This window comes from Mya arenaria, chromosome 3 (assembly GCF_026914265.1).
Source record: "Mya arenaria isolate MELC-2E11 chromosome 3, ASM2691426v1".
NCBI classification, from domain to species: domain Eukaryota; kingdom Metazoa; phylum Mollusca; class Bivalvia; order Myida; family Myidae; genus Mya; species Mya arenaria.
Window position 1 is genome coordinate 62,909,284 of NC_069124.1, and position 24,277 is coordinate 62,933,560.

Below are 24,277 nucleotides of genomic sequence, written 5' to 3' on the forward strand. Positions count from 1 at the left end.
TATCCCTCCATTATTCATTGGTATTCGCTTGCCAGATTGGGGTCCTTCAGAATTGGGAAGATGATAGCTTTTCCCCAAATTGTCGGGATTATGCTAGTGTCAAAGATTACTTTAAATAGTTGCTGTAGCACGGCAATCACTGGCGGGTTTTTCAATACGGTATATTGTCTATGCATGCTGAACCAGTTTTACTTTTCTGTATTTTTAAAGCAATTTCCTCTAAACGTATATTACTATTTAATGAGTTATTTGCGACAAAAAGAGGATCACTGATATTATTCTCCAATAAAGCTTTTGATTTGTGAGCGATTGTAATGGTCATCGTCGAAATTGTCGAAATCGGGGCAATTATATTTTTTTCTCACTCCATCGCTGAAATACTATTTTTCATCGTTGGCTACAGTACCTTCTGATCCGTATACTTCTGTGGGAATGTGCGTGTTTTCGTGGCCCAAGCGCTTTGATTTTATTCTAAATTCCTTAAGATCATTGGCCTCAAAGGTCTCTATTTCTATGGCCATGTCCGTTCTGTCTAAGGGGCATCTTATCAAAGGTAGTCCGTGCTGTAACATACTCAGCATGAAAGCGAGCTCTCATAGTCCTATTTTCCTTCCACATTAGGTATTTGTTTATTATTATCTCTAAGCTTATTCCAAAGGATTTGTGACTCGTCATTCAAGAAGGGCTTAGTGTGCTTTAACCTTCATGATGTTCTTTTTTTTGAAGTGGCATTGTTTGGTATCTTGTTATTTATTTTGACACTTCGCAGAGCCTTTTATATATACAGTCGATTTTTTCATGAGTGTCTGTTTAAATTTAAATTTGGTAAATGAGAGATAGCAACGACGTTTTCACATTTTCATTTTCCAGAAAGTCCAGCGGGATTCGACGAAGATTAAATTTAGCCTCGCGGGGGTTCTGCTTAATAGTATTCGACCTAGATAGAAGCACAAAATGGTCCTATCAATATTTACACTTAACGCACAGTGGGACGCGTGAACGCTCACCCAGTTACCCATGTAATCCCTTTTGGTCTATAACATCTTGGAGGTTAATGACTTTAAAGTTTTTACAGCTCTGGGGAACATCATGTGGGACAAATATATTGTCCACAACAGCATTTCCTTTCCTCGAAATGGACGTAAAGTCGTCTTGTTTATATAGGAAACGACCATTTAACACCCAGAATTTGGAGTCACGTAAACATTCAATGAAATCACGGCCGTGCTAATTGTACAGCGTTAAAGTTTGAACAAATAACCATCTGTTAATAGCCCGAGTGAGTGTATATTTACTTTCAAAGATGAGCAAAGAAGCCCTGGGCATCACGTCCCACTTACATATTTTCTGAACAACACACATTGACTATCTCTTCTAATATATGACAACCCTTGTCACATCCTATATCTCGTAAATTCGTCATTTTTTTACAGAAAAACTATCGAATTGCGTGGCACGAAGATTTAAAAATATTTTCTGACATGACGTGTCTCTAAGTCACTGCGGCTTAAAAAACCCTTGATTAGAGTATGAAGGACGTTTTTCATTGAAAAGCTGTATTCTCACGGTTATGATTAATCATTGTATAATGCGACGATGCCAAGATGTCTTATTCCCAAATACTTACGTACAATGTCAATGTACAAAGCTTACAAAGTAATACAATAGAGTTATCAGTGAACACTCCAAGACTTACAATAACGTTTTACAGAAGACTTAATTGACATTTTGATTTGAAATTTTAGAGATTTTTGACTGAAATAGCTAAATTAATAGCTTAATACTGAATATTCAAAGACACTACTAATAATATAAAAGGATGCGAAGAGCCGCACAAATTTAAGATTCTTTTGCTTAATTCACATCAACTAATTCTCTAAGAACGTATTTATCCTCCCGAACATATGTCAGTTTAATCAATTTAAATATTGTACGGAAAGTTAATTAAACTGCAATTAGATAAATGACTTCAATAATGTCAATTATTCCAATTTCTTTTATCTTGATCAATTAAAGATGTTTGTATTAGTTTAAGAATAAGACTGTTTTCCAGAGAAGATCAAGAAATAATCTGAGCCCGTTAATTTTGCTGGAAACACACACATATCAATGACAATGGCCGACCTAAATAGGTATAGTCACCAAGCTCCATAGTTACCGTACAGGTTCAAACCCTAGTTGAAATCGGCTAAAATAATTGTAGTTTACCATTTTATAATTGCAACACGTCAGAACAGTTTTATCGCAGTAGGTTCAGTGTATGGGCATTGAAACAAAATACCTACATCACATTTAATCCAGGGTAGTGTGCCATATCCTCAGCGGAAAGCCGTGTCAGACGAGGTTGGCTCGCTATCATTCTGGAAAAAAGGACAATAAAGGTTATTTTCAATTTCAAGATATACATAGCTTGAGAATTATCAACGGATATACTTTGGCAAAACAAACCTCAAAATAAAATAACCACGAAATAACTAAAACTGAATCTTAAACTTAGGCTCGATTCTGATTTTCGATTTGATAATTATGCATGATGTCAACATTAAGCAAGAAGGATTTTATAATTCTCATCTCTTTACAACAATCCAATATTAAATAACTTTGCTATGCAACATTGTCAGCTTTGTACGTAGTCTCCAATTGACTTTATTTGTTCTGAATGGAACTTTTGTCTTGGTATAAAAAACGTAATTTTAAGCTCAAACTATTTAATGTATCGGTGAATGCATTCTGGTAACAGTATAAATCGCCATAACGTTTAACAGAACAATCACCTGTGTTTTAAACTGGAAAGATAATGCCTGATGAAATTAAAATGTGTCTTTAAAATTTTCGTAAATTAGTTTATTGTTTTCTGCACAATAAATGTCAGGCTGTCTTAACATAATTCAAAATTAAAAGACTGCATGTATGGCATAAGGCCAGATATGAAAAGGGAATTTACCAGCAAACTTTCTACATGCACAGTAGGAGCGATTGAGAAAGGCTACCCGCAAATGAGGCTGAACAATCGTGGATTAGTGAAAAAGGTGTTACGGTTGGTTACATATAAAATGAATACACTATGAACAGTTTAAACGGTGACTGCCTCAGTGGCAAATGGTTCGAGACGTACATTACATTATTAAGCTTACTTTTACGTCCAAAACATTGCGATTAACCCTGGTGATTTCATTCACCTAGCTTAGGACGGTAGTCCCACACGTGTTGACAGACGGGTGCGTCCAATATTAATGAAACAGGTTTAATGGTTGTTTGTATTACAATTTAATTTCCTCATTTCTATTGTTTGTGCTCTTACTTGTACATATACAAAGATATCCATGTAAGCTTAAGACATTTTATATTTTTATCTTGTGTGTCTCTTTCTGGATTTTTTGATTGATTTTAGCCTTTGATCTTTTGTATATCAACTAAGAAGAGATTATACAGGCAGTGACTGCTAGGCGTTTCTTTGAAACTTCCAGTGCATTTCAATAAATAACAAAGAAAATAAAAATTAACGTCGTGATGAAAGTTTCATGACGAATAGTATTATGATTTTTTTAGATATATTGTTTCGTTTAAAAAAAAAACACACACAAAAGTATTCAGTTTTCAACGAATGTGTTTAAGACCGTAAAGAAGTTATATTCAATAAAGATCAAAATAGTCACAGGGTTGTAGTAATTGAAGGAGTTGTTATGTGGTGTCCCCGTTTTAGGTTTTGCGCGAAACTGGGACAGTCAAGTGACAGTGACAAGAATTTAGTATTACCTGATGTGCGAATGGTATTGTGGGTTATTCGCTATAGTGTATGGAAACTATATGTCAGTCGAGAATTTCGGGATCCCAAAGAGAAATGTACGCAGTAAGCTTAACCATTTGCTGTTATACGCAGCACATTAAAAGTCAAACTCTCGATTCATACACAACAAAAACTACAACTTAAACATTTGTTTTATAAAGATATTATTTAAGGAATGAATTGCGGGGTTGATGTCATTATCGGGGTATGAACGCAATTGGGCTGGTCTAAGTGTGTGGAGTCCGAAGGACTCCTCGCTTACTTTGACCAGCCCAATTGCGTTCATATCCCCGATAATGACATCAACCCCGCAATTCATTTCTTATATTTACACCAATAGTTCATCATTTTATTCAAGAAACGTTAAAAAAATATACTTTATTCCATTTCGGTAACCTTTCAGTAATCCTTTCTTACCCATTCTTTAAATAGGACGACCCGACTGCTACCGGAAACATTTTTTCAAATGACGTCACAATAACTCGGGAAAAGATCAACCACTTGAAATCACTTTTAAACGTAAAATTGAAACACTTTTGGCAACAAAACATTTAAAATATAATAACTTAGCACTTTCTAAAATGTTTATTTATATTTTACGGGACCTGCTGACACAATACAAACAATAACAAGATCAATACTTTTCATGTATATTGTTATGCGATGAATTGCAATCCGAACATATCCGAAGATGTTGCGTTCATCGATTGCCGAAAGGCAGTTCTTTTAAGGAATGGAATATTGAGTTGTAAATATTATACTAATGCAGCCCTGTAGTTTAAACTGTTACACTATTAGGCCTGGAGGCCTTGATGTTGACTGGCCGAGCAGGGACACAGTCGTTAGAGGCCAAAATCAAGTTTAAATGAAATTTCCATAACAGTTTTCAAGAGGAATAAGTTTAATAATACAATGGAAATAGGAGGCACACGTTCAGTAGCTACATATTTAGAAGATGTTCAGAATGCGCAAGTTTACTGAACCAGTTTACTGCACAACATATACTAAACCGGAGACATGAAACGTCAAACAAGTGCTCTAAAAGTTTGTGGATGTCTTCCATAAATGGATTCAATTCCCAGCAGTCAATTTTAGGACTTATCACCTAGTTGAAAAAGATTGTTAGCATGTCAATGTATTGTTTATTGTTACCCTTAATTAGCACGTGGATGTGTTCAGACGGAAATAAAATAAAGCCGTTCCTGGAGAAGCTGTCCCATCGGTTGGTAATCAGTATCTCGTGAAACACTTACGTCCAAAAGCTTTTCAGAATATCAGAATAATTCTATGTTTTAGCATCTGACTTTCTTAATAGCATGTTGATTTCTTCAGGATGAAAATACATATCTTACCGAAATCGTTCTTTTATGTATGAGATGTGTAGACATTTCCCTAATGAAGCGTAAAAGGGAGATAAAGAGCATCGCAAACTAAAACTATAAAAAATAGAAAAAAGTGTTTTGATTCTCATATTGGTAACCAAATAGATAAATGTGTGAGTTATTTTCGTTTGTATTTTTCTGTTGTGTTCAATTTTAGAAAGTTATAATATGATAATTTAAGCTGAGCTAATTTCAAGCCCCGGAACAAACATAGTTCATAGTTATAATCAAATTATGAAATCGTAAAAACAATAAAAACAATGTATATAAATATAAACAACAGAACATAGACTAAAAACATAAATACAGCAAGTACCGTTAATTTCATGTAAGTAATTTATTATATCGAACAAAATACAAGAAATATACATCTTTTTCTTATTTATATTTACAAAAACACACACACACCTATAGTCAACTAAGTACAGAGATGACCACTCATCCAACCACTACTACAGGTACCATGCTTATGGTGAAACATGAAACAATACTAAATCTTAAATAACAACTATTTGAATCTCACTTGCAATACAATTATAATAGAACTGAAAGAAGCAAACACATTCAATATTATTTTACTTTCAAAATGATCTTCATATAATGTTATAACATTGTTTCTTAAACTTTCCACACCAGAAACCGAAATCAGAATTTTCATAAGAAATATAATTTACCCAAGGTTTACCAAAGGCTCGAAAAAAGACATTTATTGGTTAAAAACTCATGAAAACATATAATATGTTTGGTTACTACAAAAAAGGATGAATATTTATAAGAAAAACATTCAATCCTGTTTGAGAAAGCAAAAATTAATCACATGACAGATCACATGACAGATCAGGTGACCGGCAGCATGAAATAAGTTAAACAATAACTATAACCACTTGGTCCGTAAATTCTCTAAAGGATCACATGTGCGGGAATGAAATATCATAATTCCTCTAAAATTAACCTAAAATTGATAATATTGAAAATTAATAAAAACAAGATTTTGGGTTGATTTCAAATGACAGATTATACTATATTTCAAGTCCTTTAAACATAGAAAAAGACAATACTTGTTCTCTCGATACCTAACCGAAGCAACCAAAATATTAACATGAGCATCATTATAAGCTATACAAAATTTAATTAGTTCTATTTATGACGAATTTATAGTTTCAAGTACTCTAATATTGTTACACAAATATTACAATGACCTGTGACTGACAGGTTTTACACGTGATGTACATTTTTTTAAGAAATATAACACTCCACTGAGGACATTATAAGGGCCGGCCAGTCAGCCGACGAAAGTGTATATGGACCGATCGACTTTATATGTACATATAAAGGACACATTTTGTTAGGGATAATATTGTAATATATTTGTTTTGTAATAGATTATGTACGATACGGGATATTTTTAGTACTGGGACCGAATTCATACAGAATCTTTAATAGTGACATTTTCAACTTCGTGAAAAAGATATAAATACTATGCAAGAAATGGATACAAATAATAAATGTTTATGAATAAATTTGATGAAAAATAAAGAGTATTTGTAATGTTTGTTGTTAAAAGATTGCAAATGTTCACTAAGTTGAAAAAACACACTCTAAAAAGCGGTTTAAATACGGCTTGGAGGAAACATATCTTTGTTTGATGCTAAACAAAGTACACACTTAAGAAACATTCAGGTATACATTGTTACATTTTTTATTTTTTATTTTTTTTAAATGAAATACACGCTGAGGAAATGTTGGTAAAAAGATCGAGTTTTCTAGCATTTGTCACATTACCGCAAACTTATGACGATGATTGATATAGCAGGCACAATCGACACGCACTGTTTGTTTCAGTCGGTGGTGTACAGTTCTCATTCTCAATAATTTAATTTTGGGTATTGTAATCTGTATTTTTGCAATTGATAGATTTTTACCATCTGAAAACACACGCTGACATATTTCGATCATTTAAAGGGACTCGCTCATGTTGTGACACCAACAACAATTTTCCCGGAATGAAATATACTTATATTATAATTATTTTACTCTTTGATACCGAAATTGTAGAAAAATACAAAGACAGTAAACCAGAAATATCTTTAAAATAAGGTACAAGGCGATCAATTTGTAAATAATGTCATGAAGAGTGTGCGCGAGAGCAATATGAACTTAACATGTGAATATTGTTTTATTTGATTGCCCAGTGTATTTTAGTATTGCTGAGGTTGAAACAAGTTTAGTTTTTACACACATTTCTTACTCAATACAATGTTAATGGCTTTTTTATGTTTTGCTAAACATGTGCGTAATTACTCTAAACATGTGCGTAATTATTCTAGACATGTGCGTAATTACTCTAGAAGTAAGTTTTCTTCCAATATATATATATATCCATAGTAACTTTTATGGCTAAAGCAACATTTTTGCACAACTAAGTAGAAATCATGGTAATCACAATGACATTTAAATGACTCTTCAGAATGATTTAAGGCATTGATGTTAAGTTTTGTCTCTAGAGTCTCATAAATGATCTTTTTAGGACTAACAACCTCTTATTTATATACCTTGTAGTTATTTTTTATGGGTTTTTAGGTTCAGCAGAAGTTCGAAGCAATAACAAAAATAATCCTTCTCCCAGACAGAAGTTAATATTCCAAAGGGGACACGGATTAATCATCAACATGAAATTTATCAATAATAATTTTGCGGACCTATAAAGAAGTCCGTGATAATATAAACAATCCGTAATTTTGTCAACAATAAACAGTTATGCTGTCTACGAACTTTAGCTACTCTGCCATCTACGGCTTACTTCGTTAGAAGCGGCCGGAAGTTGAAAGAACAGGCATCCATGTAAGTGCTAGTTACTGAACTGGTCTGGTTATATTAAGGTATTTTATAGCGAGGCTTTGATTAAATGTCGATCTATCTTCGATTTGCTCAGTACATTTGAAATTATTCGATTTTGTTTCGGATTTGAGAAACAAATTATTGCTTTTTGTTTTGGAATTTTCCTCAAAATTAGAATTTTCAGAGGCTAATTTTGGAAAGAATAAATATGGACCTTGTTTTCTATTTATAGTATTTGCCAAAATCTTCCGATTAGCGGCATACGTCACATATCTGGAGATAAACATGGACCTTGTTTTCTATCTAGTATTTGCCAAAATCTTCCGATTAGCGGCACACGTCACATATCTGGAGATAAAGAGAGGCTTGTAAAGGGGGGTGTTAAGTCTCGTTTAACGATACTTTACTAAACTCATATCATGTAATAAACATAATTTAATAGTTTGCACTTAAATATAATATTTCATGTGTTTTCGACAGAAAGTTATTGCTTAAGGAAAGCAATCAGAAGTCAGTTTTCAGAAGTTTTCATTTCCAAACTTCATCTTATTAGTGCCACTTGTCGCCTTGCCGACTATACTTACTATAAGCAAATCAAATTGTTCATATCCGTTATTCCTTCTACATCATCCATTAAACACAATGTTTGATTGGTATACACTCTAAGTCGTTTGTCAAGGCTGAAGTTTAACAGCTATCGTTTAATAACAACCCGGTTGTAGTTGGAGCGAACCCACGCCGGTAAGTAAAAAGTAATAATTAAAACTCCGATACCTTATCCACTCGCCCACATGGACAAGCACTAGCCTGATATCTAAACCTTTTTTGAACACATCGGTAACATCACGTGATAATGTCAATCAGCCAATCACGCTACAGCCTTGTGTTGAATCGCGTTAGTAATGCATTTTAAAATTGTGGACTGCAAAGACAATATTTGAGCATATGTCAACATTTTTTGAAGGTTTCAGCCGCCAGTATCTTAGTTTTAACAGTCCTAATGATTTTACACACTTTATATCGTTATATTAAAAATATTTATTCCGTTATATTTAAAATCCGTAAAAAGTGCATTACAGTTACATAAAGTTACAAACCATGATCGAGTTCCTTAAAATATATTTTCTTCACTTTATGTTCATAATCGCGTTGTCCCCTTCAATAGAAGGGCACATACTTACTAAAGACATATAGTAAACAGTTTATGAAACGCGACGATAATTGCTAATACAAAGAAAATGTCGAAGACGATCAAGACAAAATTCATGAAATTATTGTTTTGTTACCTTCCGCATTAATAATAAATATTTGTAAAAATATGCAATGGGTATTTGAACTAATCAGCATGAATAAAAGTGCAATGTGCTGAAACATTCGTAGCATTTTCAATGTTTTATTTCAGAAACAGTTATACCGCAGAACGATGCAGTTCCAGGTAGTTCTGCAATAAATCTAAACAATATCTTAGGGCAGAGGGGTCATAGTTTTGTGTTCGAGCTGTGGGACGGCCACCTGTATTTAATCTATATAGAAATACATATATCTTTATTTAAATATTTGGTTTAATCCAAATGAAAATACATCCAACCAACTGCCAACAATCCTACGATATGAACCTTAAAATATGATGGCTTGATTATGGAAATGCAATGAGTATTTCGAATTATAATAATACTTAAAGTTATTTTCTGTGAAAGAAATTCCACTCTAACCATTATATGAAACACAAATATTTAATGGCGCTAGGCCAGATTTCAGAATAGGTGCTGCTTGAAAAATAAGATGGAACCTGCTTCCGTGGCCTAACAACTTGTGGATATTTTTTTATAGAATCATCAAGGGATAATGTTTAACGGCCTCATCAGCTGCGGATGATTAAAGTCGTACATAATAAGTCTTTTTAACGCCATAAACTTGTCTGCAATCTGAGTGGTTCGATTCACCAACAAATTTAAGGGGGTAACTTCAAACCTTTTTGGTATCAAATAAAGTGTGTGAATAGTATAAAAGGGGTATAGAAGTTTTTCTTGCCACTTTATATCCAGTGGATAGATTAAATGCCAAAAAAAATATTATTGTTTTATTGCTTTATTTTTTTTTGCTTTATATATATAAAGCCAAAAAAAAATAAAACAATTAAACAATAATATTTATATATATATATATATATATATATATATATATATATATATATATATATATATAGAGAGAGAGAGAGAGAGAGAGAGAGAGAGAGAGAGAGAGAGAGAGAGACCTCCACTGGATGAACCACAGATCCGTATGCGAGGGCATATATCATTATATGAATTCAATCATATTGTGTGTTTTTTAACACCAATGAAGCCTAAAGCAGTTACTTTAAATGTAAACAATTCATGGTGCTCGTCTTAAGTATTTCGTGTTATGACGCCGCATTTTAAGCACCCTTATAATATGGGAAAGCACAATCAACAGTAACTGTTGTGATCTAAAGTATTTAAAACGTCAGGTTGTTTTAAACGTAAAGCTTTCGGGTAAATCACATCGTCTTTTTTTGTAATAGCTTGATAACGTTGTAAGACATTTTGACGCTCGACATGTAATGCTGTCCATAGAAATAGTTGGATTTTTGAAGGAAATTACACGTGCCGGCACTAAAAAGTTCAATTTATCCCAAACAACAGCTTCTGTACAAACTTGCTCCTCAAATAAACCATACATAGTTTAGTCGTCCTTCACTGAGTCGCTGTCGCTACTGTAAAGTCCGTGCAACTAAAACAATCAACTCGGCTGGAAACTATTTTCATTTGATTTGTTTTTATGCGCCTCAAAAACCTGCATATTACTCTCTTCTGATATCCACACTCTTGAACGTCTCCTTTCCTCGTTTGTAAACTTCAAATAATTTCCATGTTATGTCAAAGAACTTAAACTTGACTTCTCGTGTATCGCACCTTTTTGGGGTGAGTATATATGATACTGCTGTGATGAAAGTATCATGAAAACAATTTAATTTAACATCTCTTTAAAATAGTCTCATGTTCAACAGGGGAATCTGTCTTATCGCTTTGAACTGAACATATAGACTTAAATAAACATGTATGTGTGAAACTTTGTTCTCAATATTCCTAGCTAAACTGCAAGTCATTTTGGATATTTATTTGTTACCTTTTCTGTATTGAAGTTTGATCACATATTATATATTTAACATGTGTTAATATTTTGTTTTGCATTGCTTAGCTTTTGTTAAGCATTGCCTCGGTGTTTTGTTTGGTATTTCTTCAGGTAGATACAACCACCAAAAAAAGACAGAAAGATAAATACTAAAGAGACCACGTGCTGAATATCAGAAAAGAACAGAACAGAACAGAAGTTTATTTCGACTTATGCAACAAAGCATCTCGTCAAACAAATATATACAATTAAACAAAATATTCATGCGTGTGATCATCGTTACAAGGTAGCCAATATCAATAACAATTCAAGATAGCTCAAGAAATATGGAGAATGTTCACGTATAACAGTATTGATAATAATAGATATAAGAAGCTGTTTATCTAGTTATTTAGATACATTATGGAAATGCAGATGATTAGTGGTCACGACAGTGATTGTACGGTTACGACTTAAACAATATCATTGATAAATAGGTTTCTTCTATTATTTGCATGTACCAGAAATTTACATAAATTTACAATAGTTGTTTTGTTATTACTACTAACTGTTTGAGTAAATTTAAACATGCTGGGTTTTACATAAAAATACTTTTTAATAAAAACTTTACGTAGGTCATCTAAACAATTACATTTTATAACAAAATGAAATTCATCCTCAATTTCCTGTGTATGGCATAATAAACATAATCTTTCATTTCTTGGCAGTCTGTTTTGTCCGTACCTGCCAGTTTCAATACGTAACCTGTGAGCTGATACACGTAATTGAGTGAGGTATTTTCTATTAGTTTTGTTAAATGGTAAATTAAGATATTCAGCCATACCAAACGCACTGTGCAGATGCAAATATAGAATATTAAGTTTCGCACTGTTTGCAATATCAGCACGCCACTTTTGTAGAAAACTATCGATTAAACGTTGTTTAAAAACTTGAGCAAAGAGTTTGACATTATAATTCCCCGGATTAACCCAAACATCTAAAAACCCATTCTCCTCAAGTAAACATTTAACGTTAGATGCCCAAGTAGTAAGGCCTTCCTCGCTTAAATCAACTGATTTACGGTATAACAAATTTAATAAAATATTATTGGACTGTTGTACTTTGAACCAATATTTAATAATTAGCACGTATCTGTTAATATATATTGGATAACGCCCTAATTGTCCGTAAACAGCCGCTGTACATGTACTTTGCTTAACTCAGAGAAGCGATTTGCAAAATCTTAGGTGGATCCTTTCTATATTTTTCGATTTTGAAAACCCCCAGACAGAACTCGCATAGTTAAGGATCGAACCTACAAATGAGTTAAACAAATGAAGTGCAGTTTTCGGAGGTACGTCATATTTGTTAATATTTAATACGTTCATAGCCTTTAGAGCCTTTAGAGCCTTACCGACTATATATTGATTATTTAAAACGAAAGTGCCCGTGTAGTTAAATACTGTGCCTAGATAGTTAAAGTTGTCAACTACTTCAAGTGGTACGCCACTATATACCCAAGTTTCATTAGCCTTAACCGGTCCTTTTTTACAGAATACTACAACCTTAGTTTTGGCTATTTTAACTTCTAAGCCCCACGCTTGGCAATAATCGTAAAGATGGTCTAAACTTCTTTGTAAGTCTTCTACTGAGTTTCCAATTATTACCATATCGTCTGCAAAAAGTAATATCATAATACATAAATCGTATAGGCTAATACCACAGTCAACGTTCTGTTGTAGAAACAGTTCTAGATCTTCTAGGAATAATGCAAACAAAACCAGCGAATTATTTTGTCCTTGGCGTAAACCAATAGAAATATCAAAGAAATCGGAGACGGAATTGGAATGTTTGACACACGATTTTACCACAGAATACATTGCTCTAAATATTTTAAGTAGTTTCCCATCCAACCCCATTTTAAAGAGTTTGTACCACAGAGCATTCCTATAAACAGAGTCAAATGCCTTTTTTAGGTCAACAAATGCGCATGGTAATCGTAACTTATTAAAAATGGCATATCACTTTGTATGAACGTCGTTTGAGTTAAATTGATGGTTCAAAGCAACAACAGTTTCAAGCTACCATAGGTTTAAAAGTTTACTGCCAATAATTCACATGTTACTATAAAAAGTAACATTTAACTATAGAAATTCGTTCTCGCTCGTAATGATTATCGTCTCCGCCCGTGAGATTATCACGGCACGTCAGGGCGATTATGGCATAATTGCCCGACGAAGATGAGAAGTGCACACTGACGTCATTTTCACGAAAATAAGAATGGTCGGCAAACATTTAAACATTAAAAAGCTTTAAAGGGATTAAAATGGAACTATCGGTGCAAGAAAAGTGAAATTTGTTTAACCAATTAATGACACCTTCAATCGTCAAAGGTCATAAAGCAGTGAGACAAGGAAATGTTTTGTTGAAACGTTTTGTTTTACTTTATTCGCTAAAAAATTTCAGCGAAATGGCCAGAGTCATTCGACCCGAGATTCTTATGAAACTGCTCCTAGGCTTGATCGACCCTAGCTATGCTCACCTATTAAAATTAACATCAAAATCAACCGATGTAAAGCAGGAAATATTTGAAGAATGAAAATATTGAAGGCTTGATCTGAAAACTTTTACGAAAATATATGCTGTTTGGATTTCCAGTTATTGTTTACAGCTAATGCCATTCCAAACCATTTTGTTATTTCTCACGTTTAAAGCTTTCGGACTATCCTTAATTATTCCACAAAATAATGTTTGAATCCACTAATCCATTTGAAATCATTGATAAATGACAAAACGTATGTACTATACGGGATAAAACATGGTTGACCATGGCTTTTGGTTGATAAATGCCCCAGTGAAAAGCTCTAGTGCAGTAATTCCTTCCCCCGGGGTAATTATCTACCAAAAGTCATGGTCAACCATGTATTATTCTATAATCAATCATACCAACAATTTCATCATAACTTTAAAAAGCGTTTTGTGCATTTATCACATCTTTCATAAAATCAACAATGAATACCATACTCATTAAAAGTTATTACCATTCCGTTTCACCGAATGGTTTAAAACAATGGCATATATATATTATACTTGCCATATACATTTGCTCTTTGCTGTCGATTTCTGCCTCCAGATAAGAAATCAGGCATTCTAACCATTGCATACATTTGGCGTATGTATTTGTAGTGGCATTGTTAATGCCTAGTTACATTTTTGATCTCGTGTTGCTTTCTTTAACAGCAAGGGATGTGGTTGTCAGGTTCGCGTCATATAAAACAATGTATATAGTGTATAACCATCATCCCTGTTATGTGTCGCTTCAATATGATATCATGAAAAATGTGCACTTCACAAACTTAGCTTTTAAAGGAGACATAATGAAACATTAATTCTACATCTCTTTTCGAGTTTGTCTATACGATTTGGTAATGCGTTTATGTTTGAAATAGTTGTGTTTTTGAATGTCATGTTCATTTTGCAAGTTATGCATGGAATATTGTTTTGCATAATGATAACTGGGCAACGATTTTGACATCAAACATGTTTAGATGATATATATAATACAGACACGATGAAGTGGATTTGAGGATATTATTCCCTTAGTTTAACACTTTTTCTGATTTATGAATACTATTGTTTTGCAGTACACTCAAACATGACATCAGGTCTGAGTGTACTGCAAAACAATAGTATTCAAAAATCAGAAATATTTTATAAATACGGCAGAAAAATGCCAACAAAACAAGACATTTTTTCGCATGAGAAATAGATCGTCATTGTTTTAAATTCGTATTTAGAGTCATGCATAGAGGAACGATTACATAATATAGAAGGTGTTCTGGCAGATTATATCACAGGTAGACTATACTGAATAGGATACATGATTGCTTTTGCTATTTTATGCCGGTTTGTTGATGTTGTTCTTCTTCTTTTTTTCTTTTCTGTTTCTTCAAAGACGTTTTCAAGCAGCTTTGTGATGTGTTTTACAAATTAAAGGAAGCTTCCAATCAATAAATGTTAATTTATCATTGATATAAAATTACTTATGAATACAGCACGATAGTTATTGAACTCTGACAAAACAGTAACTATGATCTACATAGCCAGCTAGGTAAATGAGCCTTCAAGTAATGGTCAAAGATGGTTTGCAGTCGCTTTGCAATTTATTTTGTGTAAGTTCATACTAACTGTGTTAGTGGTATTCATTATTTATAGAATAATACATGGTTGACTATGGCTTTTGGTTGATAATTGCCCCAGTGGAAGGAATAATTTCCCGGGGGCTTTAGCCCGATGGCAATTATTTTCACTGGGGCTATTATCAACCATAAGCCATGGTGAACCATATATAACCCTGTATAGTACATATGTTTTTTCATTTGTCAATGATTTCAAATGGATTTAATAGCATGATTTTGTAGAATAATGAAGGATATGTCATATGATTAGCATGCAGTCTGAAAGTCTTTAAAATGAGATAATTTTGAATGGCATTTTAAATAGCTGCGAAAAATAACGAGTGACTGGAAAATTAAAATAGCAAACCTTTTCGTAAGTGTTTTCAGAATAAGCCTGTAATTCTTCCGTTCTTCAAATATTTCCTTTTTTACATCGGCTGATTGTGATGTTCATTTCAATAGGTGAGCATAGCTAGGGTCGATCAAGCCAAGGAGCAGTTTCATAAGAATCCCAGCTTGAATGACCCTCGCCATTTCGCTGGTATAATTATCATTTCTCAGCAAATAAAGTACAACAAAACGTTTCAACAAAACATTTCCTTTTCTCACTGCCTTATGACCTTTACCGAATGTAAACATCCGGTACGGTTTCGGGGAGTACTCGTTTCTGAAACACGGAATGTGTCATTGTTGGTAAACTAATTTCACTATTATTGCACAGATGGTTCCCTTTTAATCCATTTGAAGCTTTTAATAATGTTTAAATGTTTGCCTACCAAGTATACGGCGGCCATATTTATTTCGTGAAAATGACGTCAGTGTGCCATAATCGGCCTGACGTGCCGTGATAATCTCACAGGCGAAGACGATAATCATTATTGCTGGAACGAATTTCTATAGTGAAATGTAACTATATATACTAACATGTGTATAATAGTGTGTTAATTACCCTCTTACTGAGGCAGCCACTGTTTGTATCTACCGCTTCACATGATTTCAAATCAATAACTACTGACTGCTAATTTACTGCAATAAATGTAATGGAAAACTTAAGGAAATACCGCCTTCTCATTGGACAAATTATAATGTTGACCAATAACATAATGTACTGTATGTGAATATAGCTTTTAACGATATTTTTACTGACGAAAGACATTGATGAAATGTCATTTACGTCTACTCAATATATAAAAAGTGCATCTTTCTTTTGGAAATACCAAGAAAGTGAGAAAGTCTTGTTTCCATCATTATCGTTATATCTTCTTGATCTATGATATAAAATTGAAGTAAAATAGCACGCATGCTATAATGAGACCAAAAGAACTTCGTTGAAACGACGAGTTCATTTAAGCAACGCATGCGTATAATATAATATAAACCTAAATTTTCACTGGGTCAATTATGTCTTTGGATCACGCCCAGGCTGGCAATCGAACGCTATCTCGAAATCTTCAAATATCTTTCGTTCAAATAATTCCATTATTATTAGGAACAGCTGTAAGTGTTGAATATCCTAATTTGCAATTTATTTATTTTATGGCTGAAGATAAACAGCTCTTAAAACTCTTAAAACAACCTGGTTGAAGTGGGCAGCGAACCTACGCCGGTGCAGTAAAATATAATTAGAACCCTGATGCCTCATCCATTCGCCTAAATGAACTAGCGCTAAACCTTTTTGAAAACATTGGGATCATCACGTGATAATGTTAATCAACCAATAATGCAACCACCTTTAGGTGAATTGCGTAAGGTACCCCCCCCCCCAAAAAGTGCATTTTACAAACCATGAGTTCATTTACGTATTTCCATAGAAGGGTAAAAATCTTGCTAATAACATAGTGAACAATTAATGTAACACGAGAATATTTGCTAATACAAAGTACATGTCCCTCAAATGGGTGATTTGTTACCTTCAGAAATTAATATTTGTTAAAATATGTATTGGGTATTTAAAGTAATCAGCATGAATGAAAGTTCAATGATCTGAAACTTAATCATTTAATAATCAAACTAGTATTATACTGATGATGAAACGATACAGTTCCAGGTAGTTATACAACACACGTCATAATTTCCTCACAACGTACCTATGTGGACTGCATCACCAGATGGAAAAATCTGTTTCGAGTAAAAATAGTTCACACACTGCAGATAACGACTATCAGACAAATGAAAACTCAAGATGGTTTTAAAAACAGTTTCGGTTTTAGTAAAACAAACGATAAATCTGTTTTTTTATTTCAACAAATATAAATCCCTACTAGTTTATTACCAACAAAAACGCCCACAGGCGGTTAAAATTTATTTAGTAATTTCTTTATGAATAAGAAACTTCTTTCACTTCGCTGCGCTCTGGTCCCAAAGAAATTACTTTATAAGCACTAAACTATACAAATTTATCTTATACACCCATGTAGTTGGATTTCAACACACATGTTAATTGTACACAAAATGATTTGATTATTATTTCTTTGTTAAAGTTACATTTTGTAAAGTAATTTCCTCGTGAATTAGTGAATCAAAGGCAGCAGATGTAAAAAAGTCTAAATATTTATTAAATAGACCACTAATATATAGAAACATTGTTTAAATAAAACTCGAGTTTATCTATTGAATATCTTTATTTAACTATCTTAACAATATCAAAGAACTGAAGGGTAATAGTTTAGTGTCGTCCAAAAATATTGGACAGACACCTGTGGTTTTATCTATCATATAAATACACCCTGGCCAACAATCCTGCGAGAGGTAACTTAAAATAAGATTCCTTTATTATAGAAATTCAATGAGTATTTCCACTTATTATAATAATTCAAGTTTTTTTCTGCGAAGGAAATTCCACACTTACCATAATGTTTAATGGCCCAAGGCCAGATTTCAGAATATGTGCTGCTTGAAATATAAGATGCAACCTGCTTTCGTGGCTTAACAACTTGTGGATATTTTTACATAACCATCAAGAGATAATGTTTAACTGTTAAACTCATATTATATCATTTTACAGCGGCCTCATCAGCTGCGGATGATTAAAGTCGTGCACATAATAAGTCTATTTAACGCCTTAATCTTGTCTGCAACCTGAGTGGTTGGATTCACAAAACATAAGGGTGTAACTTCAAACCTTTTTGATATTCATTGAAATCTGTGAATACTTTATTAGTGGTATATAATGGCTCATATAACTGAGCTGGTTTTTGTATATAAATGTAAATTGTTATTTATAATGTTAACAGTTCATATCTTTTGTATGGTGCCATAATAATGATGTTCATATCCTGCATGCTGCTCGAAATATATTTTTTTTGTGTGTTTTTGGATCGGAATTTAAATACACTCATACTATGGAAAAGCACATTTAACAGTTGTACATCTAAAGTATCCATAACGTCAGATGTTTTAAAAAGTAAAGCTTTCGGGTAAATCACATCGTCTTTTTTGTCAATGCTTCATGACGTTGTTACGCATTGGTACGTTCGAAATGTGATGCTGTCCATGGAAATAGTTGAATATTTTGCGAAAATTACGCGTGCCGGCAATAAAAAGTTCAATTTATTACAAATAACAGTTTCTGTACAAACTTGCTCCTCACAAACTGCATACATAATAAAGACGCTATTCACTGAGTCGCTGTCGCTACTTTCCGTGCAACTCAAAAATCAACTCGGCTGCAAACAATTTTCATTTGATTTGTTGTAATGCGCCTCGACGAGCTGCATATTACTCATTTCCGCTGTCCAGTCTCTTGAACGTTCATGTTAAAGTATTGTTGTAAACATATTTTCCTTCCTCATTTGCCAACTTCAAATAATTTCCAAGCAATGTCAAATAATTATTTAACTTGTATTCACATGTATCGCATCTTTTTCGGGTAAGTATATTTACTATTGCTGTGATGAAAGTATCTTGATAACAATATAATTAAATAACTTTGAAATATACTCATGTTGAACAGGGGAATCTGTCCAATCGCTTTAAATTAAACCTGAAGGCTTGAATGTTTAGTATTGCTTAGCTGTTCTATGTTAATATAACCATCGAAAAGAGGACGTAAAGATAAAGAAACAACGTGGTCAATACCACTTTGTGCGAACGGCGTTAAAGTTGAATTGATGGTTCAAAGCAACAACAGCTTCAAGCTACCATAGGTTTAAAAGTTATCATTGTAATTAATCCTACCAACCATTTCGTCATAACTATAAAAAGCGTTTTGTGCATTTATCACATATTTCATAACATCAGTAATGAATACCATTATCATTAAAAGTTAATACTGTTCCGTGAATACCATTATCATTAAAAATTAATACTGTTCCGTGAATACCATTATCATTAAAAGTTAATACTGTTCCGTGTTACCGAATGTGTTTAAAACCATGGCATATCCAATACAGGGAAACATGTATAAATGTATGCTTCTTCATAGGGCTTTATATCTATTTGTAAATACGACTTGGAAAGTACAGTTATACTTCCCATACATTTGCTCTTCTATCTGTCGATTTCAGCCTCCAGATAAGAAATCAGGCATTCTAACCATTGCATTTGGTGTATATATTTGTAGTGGCATTGCAAATGCCTAGTTACATTTTAATCTCGTGTTGCATTCTTTAACAGCAAGGGATGCGGTTGTCAGGTTTGCGTCATATAGAACAATGTCTACAGCATATAACCATCATCCCTGTTGTGTGTCGATACAATATGATATCATGAAAATGTGCACTTCACCAACTTAGCTTTTAAAGGAGACATAATGAAACATGACTTTTACATCTCTTTTCGAGTTTGTCTATACGATTTGGTAATTTGTTTATGTATCAAATAGTGTTGTTTTTGAATGTCATGTTCATTCTGCTATAATGGCTTACATTTGCTCAGTTGAGATGAAGACGGTCGGCTGTTATCGTTTGAACCCATGTATGTTATGCATGGAATATTGTTTTGCATAATGATTACTTGGCAAGGATTATGACTTCAAACATGTTTAGATGAAATATATAAAAGAGACACGGTGAAGTGGAGTTGTGGATATCATTACCTTAGATTACAGTTAGCCATCGGACCTCATGTCATGTGTACTGTGCACAAGTGTACTGCAAAAAGTAGTATTCAAAAACAGAAATATTTTATAAATACTGCAGAAAAAGTCAGCAAAACTAGACATTTTTGCTCACGAGATATAAATCGTCATTTTTGTTATTTATTTTTTTAAAATGCGTATTTAGGTTATGCATTTATATTTTTTGCATAGAGGATCGATTCCAAAAATAGAAGTTTTCAGGAAGATTGTTTTACAGATACAAATGTAGACTATACTGAATAGGAAACATAATTGCTTTTGCTATCTTATGCCGGGTTGCATAATCTTCACATTTTACATAATTTGTATGAATAGAAGAGACGTTACGCTTTTGAATAAAAATTTGAATTTTGTTATTTTCAAACACGCAGTTTCCCTGTTAAATCTTTATCTCTTTTGTTGTTCTTCTACTTCTTTTTCTTCTTTTCTTCTTCTCTTTTTTTCTTCTTCTACTTCTTCTTTTTTTCTGACAACAGGCTTGTCTTCTTAGGATTACTTCTAGGGCGTTTTGTAAGCGTGTCAGTGTCAGGATCAAATAGCCTCAAGAACTGTAAGATTTCATTCAGGGCGGATTTGTCAACGCTGATTAAGCATGAATTTTCTTTCTATATAATGGAATTTGAATCGCTACAATCAGACAAACATTAATTTGCTTTGACTGTTGATTGAATTGAAACTTAACTGCAGTTTTAACGCGGAATATTTTTTTGAGGAAAGCAGCGTTAAAATGTATATTTCCTTCTAAAAGAAATATATTTGTATTAAAGGTACGTTTTTTCGGTAAGCGCAGTGGTAAGTGGACTCGCTTGACATCTATGCGACCTTGGTTCAATTCCCGGCATCGGCGCATGTATGTTTGATTTGTGATCACCAAGCCGAACAAATGGACTTCTCCAGGTACTCCGTCTCCCCCACAACACAAAATCACATTTTCGCGTAATATCGTGCCAAAGAGTGTGATTGATATAATGTTGTAATAACTTGTTTTACAATCGTTGTACAATAAATAAGTTTAACTTAATTTAAGGTGCTTGTTTTAATGGTACATTTTCTTATATTTTTCTCATTTTCCGTAATGATATTGAAACTAAAGGCTGAAATTGATTGATAACAATGTGTTCTTTTATTAAAATGAGATATACGATAATGTAAATGCGATGGCCCCCATTTCTCAAACAAAATGACGCCCCTAGTAACAGAATTTCGTTAAGATCACTTTTTATATTTCATTGTAATCAGAGTTTTGAGACTTTGAAAGGGAACTGTTTTCAAGTTAATAACGATACACTATTTAATGTTTTGCTATTCAATGTGACAAACAAACCGTTGTATATCCCTACTCTAAACAAAAAAACCCTCATTACTCATTTACAAATACTTGGAAAATACAAATTTGCTAATCGGAACAATTTCAAGGCTGGTTTGGAATCTGACACCCAATTAATGTGCCTGACAAAAAAAGAGTCCTATAACATTTGCAATAATTGTCATAATTCTTGATCTTGTGTGTGTGTGTGTGTCCGTTACAAAGAAAACGTAGTCTCTATCTGTTTCTCTTCAAACGCCGGAAACAATGTTAGGCGTCAGATGTTTGTATGTCATGTTTGAACCTAATCAGAACACTACTTTTAGCAATCGACCGTGACCATTTTAGTCAAAATAAGCCGTAAAATGGCCTTCGGGAAATGGTTAGTGGGTATCTAGAATATTTTCTTCAAATATAGCTACACCGCTAAACTGCACATTGTATGCAATACATAATTCTAAAATATGAGTTCGATATAACAGCGAGCCGCAATAAAACGCATGATTTGAGTTATTGGCAATTTCATAGAAATTGTTGCACTATAACTTTGTTTTCATAATATGCGAAATGCACATTGCTTTCTGAACTTGCTGGCAGAGTTTTAACAAAATGCATTAAGAAATAAAACACAACATTCACTCAACGAGAGACATACAACGTCACAAGACAACAGCCACTCAACGAGAGACACACGACGTCAAAAGACAACATGCACCCAACGAGAGACACACAACGTCACAAGACAACAGTCACTCAACGACAGACACACAACGTCACAAGTCAACAGCCATTCATCGAGAGACACACAACGTCACAAGACAACACTCACTCAACGAGAGACACACAACGTCACAAGACAACAGCCAATGAACAAAAGACACACACCATCACAAGACAACACTCTCTCAACGAGAGACAAACAACGTCGCAAGACAACAGCCACTCAACGAGAGACAAACAACGTCACAAGACAACAGCCACTCAACGAGAGACACACCGTCACAAGACAACAGTCACTCAACGAGAGACAAACAACGTCGCAAGACAACAGCCACTCAACGAGAGACACACAACGTCACAACACAACATTCACTCAACGAGAGACATACAACGTCACAAGACAACAGCCACTCAACGAGAGACACACGACGTCACAAGACAACATACACTCAACGAGAGACACACAACGTCACAAGACAACAGTCACTCAACGACAGACACACAACGTCACAAGTCAACAGCCATTCAACGAGAGACACACAACGTTACAAGACAACACTCACTCAACGAGAGACACACAACGTCACAAGACAACAGCCAATGAACAAAAGACACACACCATCACAAGACAACACTCTCTCAACGAGAGACGAACAACGTCGCAAGACAACAGCCACTCAACGAGAGACAAACAACGTCACAAGACAACAGCCACTCAACGAGAGACACACCGTCACAAGACAACACTCACTCAACGAGGGACACACAACGTCACAAGACAACAGCCACTCAACAAGAGACACACAATGTCACAAGACAACACTCACTCAACGAGAGACACACAACGTCACAAGACAACACTCACTCAACGAGAGACACACAACGTCAGAAGACAACAGCCACTCAACGAGAGGCACAGAACGTCACAAGACAACAACCACTCAACGAGAGACACGCAACGTCACAAGACAACAGTCATTCAACGAGAGACACACAACGTCACAAGACAACAGCCACTCAACGAGAACACACAGCGTCACAAGACAACAGCCACTCAACGAGAACACACAACGTCACAAGACAATAGCACCTCAACGAGAGACACACACCATCACAAGACAACATCCACTCAACGAGAACCCACAACGTCACAAGACAACATCCACTCAACGAGGACATACATTGTCACTAGACTACATCCACTCAACGAGAGACACGCAACGTCACAAGACAACAGCCACTCAACGAGAGACACACAAGGTCACAATACAACAGCCACTCAACGAGGGACACACAACGTCACAAGACAACAGCCACTCAACGAGAGACACACAACGTTACAAGATAACAACGCCACAATAATAACCACTCAATGGGAATAACACAACGTCACAAGACAACAGCCTCTTAACGAAAACCACACTTTAGATCACCGCCTTGGTCAGTGGAAACTCAGAAAGGAAACACTGGTAGTTTCATTCAACAACCTCATACTTGTTAGATTATATTGCATCTTACAGCTATTAATCTTCGCATGCAAATGATTGCTCAGAGGTTTGATTTTCATAGCATTATCGCCTTGGTGTACAAGAGTGTATGATGTTTGCGTCAATGTTGTTTTAATCGGATAGTACACCATCATGTTGAAAAGGTCAGCAAGAAGATAAGTGTAATATATTAAGTTATGTTAACATTTTTATAGTTTAAACAAATAGTTCAGTGGTGGTTGTTGAAACATTTCAATTCAATGTTATAGTTCTTTCAGGAACTTCACAGGCAATGTAATCATCACCTGTTTCAGAAAAACCTGTATCACATGAAAACCTTGCAATTTCTGCAAATACCAAGAAGCAGAAG

The 24,277-nt window shown here is 34.1% G+C and overlaps 1 protein-coding gene across 1 annotated transcript in view; it reads right to left on the bottom strand.

Annotated features, from left to right (window-relative positions):
• Nucleotides 1-24,277, bottom strand: part of LOC128229215 (NT-3 growth factor receptor-like) — a 62,990-nt gene that overhangs the window by 22,596 nt on the left and 16,117 nt on the right. Inside the window, exon 2 of the mRNA XM_052940965.1 lies at nt 2,286-2,360. Within this exon, the coding sequence (XP_052796925.1) occupies nt 2,286-2,360 (75 nt within the window). The remainder of the gene's footprint in view (nt 1-2,285; nt 2,361-24,277) is intronic.